Source organism: Aythya fuligula, chromosome 23 (genome assembly GCF_009819795.1).
Source record: "Aythya fuligula isolate bAytFul2 chromosome 23, bAytFul2.pri, whole genome shotgun sequence".
NCBI lineage: Eukaryota > Metazoa > Chordata > Aves > Anseriformes > Anatidae > Aythya > Aythya fuligula.
In genome coordinates, this window is record NC_045581.1 from 5,884,166 (window position 1) to 5,899,125 (window position 14,960).

General features: G+C 42.5%; 1 protein-coding gene across 2 annotated transcripts in view; it reads left to right on the forward strand.

Annotated features, from left to right (window-relative positions):
- The window catches only part of CSMD2 (CUB and Sushi multiple domains 2), a 285,673-nt gene that overhangs the window by 130,557 nt on the left and 140,156 nt on the right, over positions 1 to 14,960 (forward strand). The window contains exons 8-10 of one of the 2 annotated variants that reach the window (XM_032202121.1): positions 4,993 to 5,080; positions 6,266 to 6,390; positions 9,080 to 9,201. The exons of the other annotated variant lie outside the window; for it this stretch is intronic. Coding sequence (XP_032058012.1) covers positions 4,993 to 5,080; positions 6,266 to 6,390; positions 9,080 to 9,201 — 335 coding nt within the window. The remainder of the gene's footprint in view (positions 1 to 4,992; positions 5,081 to 6,265; positions 6,391 to 9,079; positions 9,202 to 14,960) is intronic. 2 annotated transcript variants of the gene reach the window in all.

Sequence of the window (14,960 nt, forward strand, 5' to 3'; positions counted from 1 at the left end):
TGTCTGAATGGAGACAAAATGTATTCATGTCGCAGCTGTTTGTACTCTTTCAGAAAAAGAATATATAAAAAACATGGAATTTGGTGGGGGACGTGCTAATTTTGTTCAGTTGCAGTCAAACGTGTTTATTTGAAATTTAAATCAAGTGCTTCATACTGTTCACCATCCCTAAAATTAATTGGGCATCTTGCTTTAATCAGTTTTAGAGGAAAAATAATACAGCTCTGCAGAATAAGCTGTAAGAAACACATTTTAAAATTTGAGATTGCATTTAGGGGATTACTTTTTTCTGATATTAACTGAGGCACTTTCTGCATTTGCAGTTATCCTAAAGCAGCAAGAAAGTCAGTATATTGCATGCAGTATGTAAATGTGTATATTCCATGCTCACACAGTGTGAAAAACATGGTACTTTGCTTTTATAAAACAGCATCAGGGTTGTTTTTCTGACATTTGAATGAGGCACACCTGAAAACACACTGCTGGACGTTACTGAAAGGGATTGAATGAAGTAGTGCAAGCTCTGTGTATCTTCACATTTGTCAGAATCTATTTTAAATTTGCAAATGCGAAGTCATTTTGGAGGTGTTGATCAATTTTAGTCTCAGCCAAGTGTATGGAAGCTGCGGGCTTGAGCATTGCAGTAAGCCTGCTTTCTGCAGCACGTGTCAAGGAATGAGTGTTTGCATGTGGGTCCCTGCTGCACTGCCACGGTACAAAGTGAGCATGGAGCAAAAAGCAGGATGTGGGCTTCTGGCTGGAAGCAGCACAGCTTCCAAACGAGCCCGGTTGGGTTGAAATAGGGCATGCTGCAAACAGTCTTTGAAATCTGACCAGAAGGTTGTATGGAGTAACTGTAAGCCTTAGAGTGGTCATGAAGATTAACTCAACCATGTTAAGACAACTGATAGATGCTAAAGTCCTCCTTTGTCCCCCTCATGCCAGGAGAAGAGCTCACTTTTTTCACTGTATTTTTCATGCTGAGAAACGTTAAGGTTTTGTTTAAAAAAAAAAAAAAAAATTAGATCCTGTTTTATCTTGTAACTCATATTTAACACTCCTAAATTCAATAAAAATTGTCCCTTGGGAGTCTATCAGTGAACTTTATTAACATGGGGAAATACAGAGAGCTAAAGAAGGTTCCTAGTTCTTTTAACAGATGGAGTAAATTACCATTGCAAACAAAGCAATCATAACTGGCTGTTACTGAATGCATGATGAGAAGGAAGTTGTTGGGAAAAAAAAAATAAATAGGAGAGTGAAGGGGGAGGAAAACAAGTTCCATGGTTTGGGAGAAAGAATCCTTGAGCCTGTAATGTAGAACTGGAACACTTCATCACAGCTTTTAAGATCTATTGTTCTCCTTGTAACCCTGAAGAACTCATTTGGAGTGCTACAGCCCTGGCATAAATCAGTCAAACCTTTAGGAAGATGAATACAGTACTGACACCAAGTTCTCAGCATAACAAATATGGTTTATGAACTTTGGTTTAGTTGCGTTCATGTGTGTATGTTTAAAGCAAAAGATAGAAGAAGTTTCTGTAAGTGGCCATCTGATCCATCCTCTCCTTTTCTTTCACTCTTAATGTGAAAAAATAAAATGTCCACGCTGTCATGATACAAAGATACCTCTCCTTGCTCTGTTTGTATCTGATCTGCTCACTGGTTATCTACACGTGTTGTATAGATACTAATGAAAGAAGTATCTTAGTCTTCAGAAGTATGATTGATAATTGACAACCTGCTCTCTGGTGCCTGTGGGTTCTGCTGGTCATCTGTAGCCTTGCCTCTTCCCAAAGCTTTGAACCAGTCTCCTAAGTTTGCTGTCATCTGATGTGAGACATAATAAATGAATGTGACACCAGCTCAGAGTAACCAACACGGGTGTAAATACTGTCTGGGTAGTGTTTTGACTGTGGGAGAAAGAATTTGATGTGGAAAGGCAATCTGGTAATCTGCTCTGCAGGGAAGGGCATGCGAGTGTTTCAATACAGATGCATGTAGAAGCTGTGTAAATATGTATACGTTAGAGGCATATCTCCTTGTTTAGTGTATTTTTACTTTGGAGAAGGTATAGAAGTACAGTGAGAAATCTTCGTATTTCTCCTACGTGCCCTGTAGACTTGTGACATACAACCCTAGTTTGTGTATTCTATCTTAAATGTTAATTTTACTTTCCTTGGGGATACCTGTGTGTGCAGCCAGGATGTTTGTGTAGGCAGATGGAGATCTAAGGAACCCAAAGGAAGACAGTGACACCTTGCTCTTTGCTCAGCCAACCTTTGGTTTCTCAGAAGCGAAGCATCATTTCGAGCCCTAGCAAAAGGGCTGTTGGGAGGTGATTTCATCTGCAGAAGGACCACCTTGGTCTCTGAAGAGATCGTATCCCTCCCACAACTTCAGGGAGAGGCTTCTTGCTGCTGTTGTTTCTATACAGCGGTTCTGCAGTGAAACAACCTAAAATGTTGTGCTAGAATACCAGGGGGCTGTTTGATTCTGACCTTATTTCCTTGCTCTGACTGAGGCGATTCACTGCTCACTGCTGAAGCCTCCGTGCATTTCATTCTCTAAATTCCCATTTGCTTCGTGTATCATTAGAGCAGAGCTGTTAAGGCACATCCCACGCCTTGGGAGGTACATAGCAGAGGAGTATTTAGCTCCATAGATTACACTCAACAGCTTGATCAAAGCTACAGGCAATGGCCCCAAATGGGTACTAAGACAGAGCTCAGAGCTGGACCAACTTTTCTGTGCCAGAATTTTGGCTAACATTGCAACAACCGCCTGTAGCTCCTGCGATGATGTGACAGTGGCTGGGTCTTTACAGCCACTTGTATAGTTTGTGAACACACGTGAAATCTCCAGGACCTAAGGCAGACTGGCCAAGTTAGCAAAAAGTTAACAGCAAATTAAAAACTGTTCAATTGTGTCATGTATCTAAGCATGAAATTTAGCGGGGAAGAAGGGAGAGTAGATCAAACCAAAAGAAAAGAAATCCACTGAATTATCCTGCAGCCCTGACGGCTGCTGGAGATACCTCCTGGTGGAGCTTTGGTTATCAGGGCACTGGCAAAGGAGCAGAGAAAGATCCCTGCTCTGAGGAGGGCTCCCTTCCTTCTGACTCGTGTACACTCAGAATCCATGAAAGGTGGCAGCAAAGCTTTGTAGCTGCAAAATGCAGCCATCAAAAGGTAGATGCTGTGTGCTGCTGTAATGCTTCTGTCTCACTGGTGTGTCTGCTTGTCCACGTGATGGAGCTTAACACAGGGTTATGAATATGCAGAAGACGAAATAGACTGTCAGTTTCCTATAAAACTGTATAAGACTGTTAGTTTCCTATAAAACTGCACCTCTTTTCCTCTTTTGCCCTCAAATTCATGGAGGAGCCCCTGGAGCAGCAAGCAGCTGGCTAGGGCATGAGGCAGCACACAGCAACCATACCAGAGCCAGGCTGGGCAGCCCCTGCCCCATGTCCCTGGTCCCGAGCACGTGGGACTTGGTGCAGGAAGGGAAGGTGGCAGCAGTGCAGGGAGGAAGGGCTGGGATGGGAGGGAAGCACCTCGAGCTGAGCAGCAGGTTACGAGCTGAAATGTTTTCAGTGCAGGCAGCCAGCTCTTGGGTGGAGATGCTCAGACGACAGCCCCATACCAGCAGGAGCAGAGGGATCCTTCCATCCCTTTAGAAACAGGGTTCAATCTTCCAGCTGTGCCTGACTTACACGAGGTGTAATTACTCAGTGAATAATTACCACATTCGACGGTCTTGCCTTTCTGTGTGTCCATGCTGTGCAGCCTGTGTTTGTGCAGACACTCCACGTGCTTTTCTCCCCATGTAAATATTTACATGCACCACCCTCTGTGTCTTCCTCCGTGCTCGGCGCTGTGCAGATCTCTGATTGTGAAGCTGACGTGCCTGGAGTGAGAACCGTGCTTTTATCACCCCACCATCATCCCATTTGGCAGCGGGCTTTGGGCACTGTGCTAACACAGTGCCTTCTGTATACCTTCTGCAGTACAGCTGAGGTTTCTCCTTTGATCTGGTGGTAGGCAGAGGTTGAATGGGAACGTGCTCGCTTCAGATTCATGCTCCACTGCTTCAGCCTTGCTGAAAAAATGTGTTGCATTTTCCTTGAGTCCTCCCCTCAATGATACGAGAAAGCTGAATCGCATCAACTTCTACATCTCTGTGACAAAGTTACCCCTTTGTCCCATATTATTATGTGTTTCGGTAGTTGCTGGAATTCCAAATTGAAATCAGCATATTGCTAGATCTCATTTCATGCTTTCAGGAGCCACCCTGGCTAAATCCATTCCTAGGTAATGCTTCTTTGTGCCGTGTGACAGGCTGGAGGGGGAAGGTGGACGTGGGGAGATAGAGAACCAGGTTTGCAGATGTTTATTCAGTGCTGATCACCACTTGAGAGGTTTCTATTTGTTGGTAGTTACATTAAGGTTGCTCCATAAAGTTTTTCATATTCAAACTAAATTACTTGCTTTAAAATGCTAGACTCACATTTCCCTTTCCTCTCTCTCTTTTGTTCTGTGCTTGCTTTTTTTCCCTGGTATCATACACCTACCTTCTCATCGAGTTGTTTCTCTCTCTGGCAGCGCTCAGATGGGTTTGGAGGGTGGTAGACAGTCACCTTGTCGTGTCACAGGTGGCCGTTTTAATCACAGGCTTCGGAAATGGGCTGTTTAATTGGTGTAATTTTGCAGAACGAAAAATCTCTTTTCAGAGGTACTTCTATAGCAGAACAGGGGGAAAACTGTGTTCCTAGCTGGCACTTCCTAGAAAACACTTTGGTGTCTAAACTGAGCTGAAATGATTCCAGTTAAACTTGTTTCCAAAGCTGTTTTTTCTAAGCAAAATGGAATACATTCAGGTTTTTCAAGCTACCAATTGCCATTTTTCTCTCCACATCCACCAAGACAGTTGATGAAAGAATGTTTCTTTTGCTATTCTGTCTCTGTATGTGCTGTTTTTGCTTTGTAGTAACTCAGGTTGGTGTGTCCCAGGGACATAATATGTGTCCAGACCCTGGGATTCCAGAGAGAGGCAAAAGAATAGGCAACGATTTTAGGTAAGAACCTTTTATGTTTGTGTTTCTGCATGCTGCAAAGCTATAGTTTATAACCATCGTGTGTGCTCCTTGACGTTACGTAGTCTGTTGTTAGAGACCATCTGCACACATCTAAATGTGCTCTGTCTGAAAGCTTGCTGAGCCTAGTGATGTAGAAGAACAAGTGTGTGTAGAAGTGCACGTGTGTGTGAGACCATGTCCTGGGTGATGATCTGTAATGAGTTCTTTGGGAATATTTCTCCTTTCAAAAAATGGGCATCTGGCCAGGCTTGTATTATCCATGTTTGTTGTCGTTCCCCTTTCCAATGAAGTGCAGAAAGAGCTGTCTTAAACAGCAACAGCATCGCTTCTAAAACTAGCTTAAGTCACAGCATGCCCCTGCCCCCAGTGAATTTCAGGTGTCTTCCCAAAGCACTGGTACAGTTCCTTGTCAATAAGTAAATGTGGTGCTGGATAATTGTTTTCTTATAGAGTTTAAAACAATGCTGTTATTCCCTTGTACTTGCTAGCGTTCATTTAAAGAGCGTAGGAATGAATCAGCCTGCTGTTAGCAATGGGGAATCAATATTTAATCTTATTTTGCTGTCGATAGCTGTTTTGTTCACTAAAAATGTCTTTCAATTTAACCTGAGTCTATCAAATTCTCCTGAAGTCCAGAAAATGTATTGGAGGAGGGGGGAATGAGAATGGAGGAAAGGCAATTCCCAACAGAGTCCCTAAATGCCATGGGATAAATTCTCAGCCGCTGGAAACCGGCATCGTGTCACTTCAGTGAGTAAGATAGGACTGGCTTTAACCAGCAAAGGATCTGAATCCAAAGTGATAGAATACAGAAGAAATCTTTCAGTAGTAGATGAAATTTTTTTTCTTTATAAGAATGCTGAGCATGTCATCTCTTGGGACGGAGTCTGTGCTCCCGAACTGAAAAAACCTCCCCCTGAAGTTGCATTGAAAGACTCAAATCTGTTCGGGGACTGTCACCACCTCAGGCAAACAGTGCCCAGCATAAGCAAATGAATGAGGCAAAAGCCTGCCCCTCATTCATTTCTGCTGTTGCCTGGAGGGCCAGTGCACTCTCTCTGTTCACAATTTGGAGAATCACTGGGATAATAAAAAAGCAAGTGACAAACCCGTTGCGGCAGAAGCTTCTCGGTTGCTAACTTCACCTTCTGTTCTGTCTGCTAGGTTGGGCTCCAGCATCCAGTTCACCTGTAATGAGGGCTATGATTTACAAGGGTCCAAAAGCATCACCTGTAAGAGAGTGAGCGACATGATTGTTGCATGGAGTGACCACAGGCCTGTGTGCAGAGGTGAGAAGACAAACGTTTTTTACCAAGTTAGTCGGACTAATGAGAAAATCCATCTCCTTTATGCCCTATTCATGCATCGCTCATTCCGTCCTCAAGTTTGTCTGCACTTGGTTGCTGCTTGTTGCCTTTTTCTTTTGATAAATGCTGTTCCAAGGAGCAGAGCACTGTAAGTGGATATTTCTAGGCTGGCAGCTCCCACCTACCCCGTGGAAGACCATCTCTGGTTCCTCCCAGAGACACCTTGCTACAGCCCCTTTGTTCTTTCTCTTCTTTTTGGTTCAGTCTTTCCTTCTCTTTAAAAGTCAAATCGATTGTTAGGCAGTCCTAGAACAGGTTCAAGCCTCTCGCTGAGTGTTGGATGTTTATAAGCTGTATTAAGTTGGTTCTTTTGATTTCAGCTGGGTCTTATCCTCAGCCTGCTGTGTGGCCCTTGGTGCAGATCTGTTTTCAGCACCCTCACTCAGGCAAGAGGTGCAGCTAGAAGAGCAACCTGGCAGTGCTCTCAGCCTGTTGGAAAAATTCAGCTCGGTACTGCTGTTTCTTCTGTGCTGCACTGGGTTCCTTTGTTTTCTTGGCAATAGGAGTTTGGTCTTGCTCGTTCACTCTCAAAAGTCAATAGGATCTTTATTCTTTTCTAGTGGGGATTCTTGTTTTCCAGGTAAGCAGAGAGTAACACGGCTTCAAATTTTCAATCTTTTCAGCTCATGCCTGAGAAAGAAACCTTCACTTGATTCTCATGCAACTTTTTGATACCAAAAAATCAGGTTTTAAGACAAACACCTGTTCCTGTACACGATAAAACTATTAACTGTGGAGCTTCATAAGCTACTTGCTCTGCAGCTGATGGATTATTTGTGTCCTTCATACCTGTGTGCTATGTCCACACCTCTCAGCAATGCTATGTCCCTTTTTGTTCTCCACTCCAGATTATTCCTTTTTAAAGGATAAGGAGGAGAGGGGGGATGAGGTGAAGGTTTGGAAGCTAGCAGCAGCCCGATTATCTTGTGGCCCAGCCATGAGATATCAGCAAAAGCAGTTTTCTTTCAGCGTAAAAATGAAAACTAATGTCCATTTTGCCCTTGGCCATTTTGTTTTCTTTCTCTCTATCCTCTCTCTCTATAAAAAGTGGCATGCATAATTGTGCTATTTGTAATGCTAATAATGAACAACTTGTAATATTTTTAATTAAATCCCTCTAAAGCTCTTAAAGTCATAAATTGGTATTTTTTTCAGTTCTTTTTCTCTTTAATTTCATCTGCAGAGGTTTTCAAGGCTTTGGAATCCCATCTAATTCTTGAAACAAGCCTAGAATAAATTGAATCAGTGTAAGAGGATATTTGGCATAAATATGTGACACTATAAAGGAAATTTATGGTGTCCTCTTGCAAGAGATAAGAAAGGATTTGCCTGCATTATTGCGATTCTGTGAATCAACTTAAAAAAAAATTTTACCACTAACTTCCTTTTTTTTTTTTAGTTTTCAAAGTTTTCCATTTGCTTTTTATCTCGGTTTTAAACCACATTTTCTGTTTCCATTTTGTTATCATGTGGTGAGTTTCTTTCAGCTTGCAGGGTGCCTGACCAGCCAGCTCTAAAGCCACTGGACTGGAGCAGTTTGTAACACCTGGTAATGAAGCATCTTGCCACTGTGTTCAGAGAGGGAATTTTAGCTTCCTTATCTGCAGCAGACTCCCTCTGGGTGCAAGGAAGAGTTCCTTAGTCCCTTTGTGGCCCTGTTGCCCACTTTTAAGGTGGGAATAGCAGGCCTTAACTTTTACTGTCAGGTGGGACTGGGTAGATGTAGCAGGCTCCAGGAACGGGGTCGCACAGGGCAGCAGGAATGCAGCCCTGCTGTGCGGTCAGTTTGGCTATGAGACCATTTTCCATGCTTGACTGCTGTTTAGGGGTAAAAAAAAAAAAAAAAAAAAAAAAAGCCCTGCAGAAACCACACTTGCAAATAGGACTCCTTTGAAATTTCAGATAGATTAATTTTGAGGATCCATCACAACAGCAGAGGCAGTTACAAAACAAGGATGCTGTTCTTTATATTTTCTGATTAAATATCACATCAAAGGAACACTACAGGCAAACATTTCCCCCTTAAGTGCTTTTCAGCTTCCACTTTACCTAAGATGTTTTTAAGATGTGAAGTTGAGCTGCCATCTTCATTCTTTGAGTCCACAGTTGTAGCAGAACGAAGTCAGCCCTCACCTAATAAATACTTGATGTGCAGTAGTTTTTTAGATCTGCAATGAAGAAAGGAAATATGACCTTCCTGGGACATTAAAAAAGATCCGTGTCTTACCTGGCATCTTCCATGTAGTTGCTTTCATTGTCCTGGACATGAAAGTATTTCTCTGAGTACTTCAACGCAGTAAGCAAATACTAAATCAGTGTGAGAGCTAGAAAATGGGCTGTTGGTTGGTCTGGCGGTCCATCTGTTTGATTGCCTCTGGAAACACCCCACTCATCCAATCATCCTAGATAAATCCTTTGTCTCTGATGTTGCATGGAAGAAGATGAGTGTTTTGGCTAGAGAAAACAACACAGAGCAGCAATTTTTAATTCTCCCCTGCCTTCATACAGTATGCATCACTATTTCTCTCTCGTCTCCAAAACAAAGAACTCTGTATTCATCCCAGAGCTAACAGACCTCACTCCCACATCTGTCTTGTTTTCTTTTTCACAGCAAGGATGTGTGATATGTACCTTCGTGGTCCCAGCGGTGTGATAACTTCTCCCAACTACCCTGTCCAATACGATAACAATGCTTACTGCGTGTGGGTCATCACGGCACTCAATCCAGCCAAGGTAGGTCTCGGAGATACGTTCTCATGTCACTGTTTTATTGCCTTAGTTGAAATAGTGTGTAGCTAGGGTTCCACAGGACTAGTCTCTGATATTTAGCCCTTCAGGTTTCTGTTTCTGAAGTCACACCCTTCTCCCAGAGACTTCTCACGCATTTCTCAACTGTCTTTAAAGACCGTGTCCTGTCATATTCTGTCTCTGCTGAAAATTCATTTTATTAAAGGATGTAATTAAAAGTGTACGTAGTTATTTTTAATTGAAACCTCTTTGATAGCGTGGCGTGAATGGTGGTGAAACGCCCAACAGTGTAGCAAAGCATCTTGCTAAACCAGTGCTCAGTTGGGGCAGAAATGCTGTGCCAGGAATTCTGATTTTTCACTTCCCTTTGGCTGATAGCTGGCCCCTAACCAACAGGGATTTCAGCCCACAAAGGGCCAAGAGCAAATGAGGGAGGGAGGATCTCTCTTCAATGCTGTTTTTTCTTTTTTCTTTTTTTTTTTTTTTAAGTTTATGAACAAGTCCTTTTTGTGTTTGCTGATGTTTAGAACGTTGGAAGTTGGGGATGATTTTTTCTCCGTTAGTCTGCATATGCAGTTTGGAAGGGTTCAAATCCTTTGTCACTGATCAGTACAAGTCCTAATTGCTTTTGTCTTCGTAAGATGAAGCCTTTCTCATTTTCCTGTCACAGGGAGAACGATCCTCAGTGCCTCTTACCTCTTAGTGCTGCCCTACAAACTCAGCCTGTTCCTCTCCAGATCTGTATGGGAACATAAGAACAAAAATGACTTTGTTGCTGTGTTGTAGCTCAAAATACCCTGAGGTATCATTCAGTGCTTCTGCTGAAGACAGGTTTCATTCTTTTCAGTGCCTGGGTTCCTCCTAATATAATCTTCATTAGTTTGGGAGCAAACCTTGCATTCCAAGGCACTGAGCTCATGCTTATCCAGTCAATTATTTCTTGGTCCTTACCACCAGACAGCCTTGCATTTTGGCGCTCTGCCTTCTGCTGCTCATCCAAGGAAGTCATTTCACAAACATGTTAGTATCCCAGCATCTCATCTTTCACAAGAAATTGTTCCAGTCTGTAGAAATGCTGGCAACCATCCACAGTTGCATTTGCTTGCTACCTCTGATGAGATGGCATCTTGTGCTCTCATCTCCCGTGCTTCGCCTCCCTCTGGAGCACCTGCTGCGGCAGGGCAGCTAGAGCTGGGGCTGGCTGAAGAGCCCTGTTGAGTTCTGTTTCTCCTTCCCCATTGACATCAATTCAAGCCTTTAATAAGTACAGATCACTGGTGGATTATGACTTTAATGAGGAGTATTCCTACATTCCAATTTCAGAATGAGTTTGTATTTAAAGGGCTGTCATTAGCTGGTCACTTCATCCAGCGGATATTTTGCTTTGGCTGCATGGGAGCCTGGTAATGACCCAAATTCTGGGAAACTGGAGTGTGGAATCAGGATATTTTTTTCAGTGCTGATTTATTAGGAGTGATTTACTGGTTAATCAGACTCAGGAGGTTCTCCTTCATCAGGGTAATGTGCGAGCAGAGAACAGACCACATGTAACAACAGCCATTACTGCTCAAGTGTCAGCTGGGCTTCTCAGCCGGGGGCCTGCAGACCCTCGGGTATATGCTGCCTGCACATGGACAGGCTGTTGGATACATCAGCTGCTTAGACGCTGGTATGTATTATGTATATCTTTCCTTTTGTATGTCTTTGTCTTTCAAAGATCAGCAAAATCCCAGTTTTGCAAATAAAATAGTCCTCTGTTTCTAAGAAGAAATTGTAATGAGCTCGCCTTGGATGTGCCCTGGGCTTTACACAGGCTAACACTTTGGTCTGGGCTTCCCACTACAGTTTAGGAAGAAGGAAATGGCAATCAAACATCTGGATGCTTACGTGCCACGGCCACTATATTATTGACCTTTTTTTGTGTTGCTTTAGAGTTGAATAATTGGACTTTCATGTTCAGATCTGTTTATTTTCTGGCCTTTCTGCCTAGCTGAGACAGTAGGAAACAACCTTTTTTGCTTCCTAGTAGTGTGATAGGATAAGCTTTTGTAAGCTTCCAGGGCAGACTCTCATTTTTAAAAAAATTGGTCTTCTGGGTTCCTACTTAGAGAAAGTTTCTCCTCTTCCTCTGTTTAGGTTCTTCCTCATCTTTTAAACCTTTATCATAAACTGTTGATTAGAAAACAAAATCTGCAAGTCCTGATCCTTAGCTTTCATAAATTATGAAGTGAGCTGAAATTGGCAAAATCCATTTCAATACTTGATGTAGAACAGAGGTTTAACAGCAAAATCTTAGTTATGCTACATGGGCTGCAGCATCATATACTGCAGAGCTGTAGCACAACTGGGCACAACTGAAATAAGGATAGGCTGGTCAAATCAGCAGTTCATACTCGCTGTCTGTAAAAAGGCTGCCATTTTCTTTTTCTTTGAAGTGATAAACAGTTAATTAGCAACATCAGTTTATGAAGGGTTTCTGGGAGAGTTTCTCTTTTTTCGAATGTTTCATCCTGGAAGTGTAATTTACAGGTAGGGGAAAACTCTGCATCTCTTTGAAGCACAGAGGACTGAGAGCAATGCACTAATTGTTTTGGGAAAGCCACTGCTGTGCATGCTTATTTCTTTGCACCGTGTGTTGCCTGCTTGAGTTACTTTGAGCTGTAGTTCAGAACTGCAGCCCGATGCCTTTCCTCTGTCTGAATGGCAGAGAGGGCTCTGCATGGCCGTGGGAGCCAAGGCAAGGCGCAGCTTCCTTCTGGCACCCCTCAGGAAGATGGGAAGCAATTAAAATGAATCCAGTGCCTAAGAGTTTTCTGCTATTTTCTATGTAATATATTCTACTATTCATCAAAGCTCCGGGAACCAAAGCTGTGCAGACAGGACAGCATCTGAGTGGTGAATATACAAAATGGCAAGTGGATTCACGGGCACAGACAGTTCCTGTTGTCCAGAAAGCAGCCCCTGGTGCTGGCTGTGTGTGCTAATGCAGCCACTCACAGTGTCCCAACAAGTGTGTGCTCCAGTGCAGCACTGGGAGTTGCTGCTATTTAAGTTTTAATGCCAGATCAGTGTCTGGTGTTCATAACCACAAGTCAACAAGTGCTGCTCCGGAACATACCTGGGCATGTAGAACCCTTAAATGACGGCCCGTGTTAGAAACATGTTGCTAAATTAGAGAATTCACCTCCCTGACTCATGTTGCTTTTGTGCAAAGGGGATGATATCATCGTTGCACATTCCCCAGCATGGGTGAGGGAGGAATTGAAGATGAATTAATTAAAATGCCTGTAAAATACTTTGAAGATTAAAGCATTATGGGCCTGGGCTGAAGCCTGCTGAAGTCAGTGGTAATCTTTTCATTGACTCGAGTGATCTTTGGATCAGGTCCTGTTATATGAAGCTTTTAATATGAGCGATGGGAAAACCACTGAGCTGAATTTAGAACTCATTTGCAAGTCATCTGTTCTATATTTGGAAAAGAACTGTGAGCCAGATTCACTGAGGTACATAATCCCCTCGAAGTTTGCTCAGAAACCTCCATAAGCAGTATTAAGGGCATAGTGCTCTTCAGTTGACAACTCGGAATTATTTCCTATACAGAGGATGACATATTAAAGCTATTTGGGGGAGTATTGAGAGCTTATAGATTTCTTTTTTTTTGCTGGTCCCTGGTGCCACGGGAATTAATTTCAACCGCACTGGAAAAATAAGTCGCTCGGGAACTGAGAAATGCATATGGTAATTGGTGCATTTGCATCAAAACTATTTCTGAACCTTCTTGACATACCAGATGTCACTGGTTGATATTTCTCCTGTGGTTATTCTCACCTGGAGTCTCGCTAGCCAAACACAGCTCTGTCCAAGCTTCCCGTGTCATCAGTGGAGAGAGATGGGCCCCTCCGGGGGATGATTCATCCCCTCTGAAGATAGATGCTCGAGACGGGGGAGAACGGGAGGGAGATGAGTAATGTGTGCTTGTAAAGCATCTGAATATAACTGCAAGAGGTGCTGTACTCCGTGGCGAGAATGGGTGTTTTTTTTTTCCTATGAATGTGACTGCACTTCAAATCGCTTTGCAGTGTGTGAAGCCTTAGAATCAGGTGTCATATTGAAGCCTATTTTCTCAACTTTGCTAATTGCTTCCTGTCACTTCAATAGCTTAAAATTGAGGTTTTGTGTCATTTGTGTATTTGTATGTGCTGGTAGGTCTCTGGTTGTTTAATGAATCATTAAATAATTTTCAGCCTATAGCCCAAATAGAAAAATAGGAAAATGGATGAATAAATATTGTATTCAGCATCCTGTTCCTGTGCCACAAGGTTACAGTCTTCAATATACTAGACTGTAATTAGTTATTTAATTAGGGTCAGACTCCTTAGAATGCAGCTTACTTGAACGAGTGGTTTAACTAATGACGTGTGCTGTTTTACAGCAGTGTGTTCTTTGTATTAATTACATTATTCCATCATTACATGGTTTAATAATAATCTGCACAGGTTAATATTTTTGGTACTGCTGACTAAAATGAATGGCTCCAAACTTCTGTGAAGTATCTCTCAGGCTACTGTTTCAAGATCCTCTTACTTTTGGGTAATGCCCTATTTTCACAATGTCATGCGTAAAAGTTTGAACTTGATCTTTTATTTTTTTAAATGCATTTAAAAAATAATTGCATTTGTATGTAGAGGATGGTAGCATATGACAGGTCAGTCTGAGCTGTATGTGCACCCATTATTTTTAAAGAACTTTGATGCCATTCAACACCTGACTGACCACTTTGTGGTTTAAATTGAGTAGCTTTTGACAGAAGAAGGTTGTCATCTTCCTAGAGAGGACATGCAAGCCTTGGAGAGACTGCAGAGGCATCCTCATATTTCACAGAATACCATTAAATGTTGCTTTTGGTCCACGGTGGGTTTTTTTTAATCCCCCTATGATTTTTGCACATGTGCCCAAGTGTTTGCAGAAGATGCTACAAGAAGTTACCAAACAAAGATTTTTAGCTTTTTTTAATATCCATTGCTAAATGACTTGCTATTACAATCTATTTAACTGAGTATTATTATTAGCATTACAGCAAATTAACAGGCTAATTGTGGTGTCAGTATGAATAATACTGGGGTCTAAATGTATGATCTGTCCCACTTGAAACTCAGCTTCATCGGCTGGGGCCTGGTGAATGAGTCTGACCTCAGAACATGACGATGACCAACTTGGTCAGTGGGGTGCACTCATGAGTCTCTGACCTTGGTGTGTTGCAGCTTCCTGGGGAGAATCACCCCACAACAGTGCTGGCTGCCCTGTGCCACTGATGCCTCTCTTGGTGGGACAGCTGAACTGGTTGATGCAGCTGAAATTCCTGTCTCTTACCCCAAATCAAGAGGTGTAGGGTTGCATTACATATCTGTGGTGCTCGGTGCATGTTGTGGGTCCTTGCTATTTTTGTTGACTTCTATTTCATGTGTGAAATAGCAAAAAGTCCTGTTAAACCAAATTTGGTAACAGAACCTCTTAAGAGTTAGGTAATTTAATATATTTACAGGCACGTGTACAAATGGATGAACGTGTTCAAGTGTTTATGTGCTTTCCTGGATCTGGGCAGTTGAAAAGCTTTGAGACAAAGCTCCCATTGCTTTCAGTTGGTACTGTGAATGTAAAGCAATTCTGTAAATTCAGCTCTCTTCCTTTTCTGCTTGTTTACCCTGGCCCATGCTGGATTAAGGGCCTTGGTCTCCTGAGTCAGA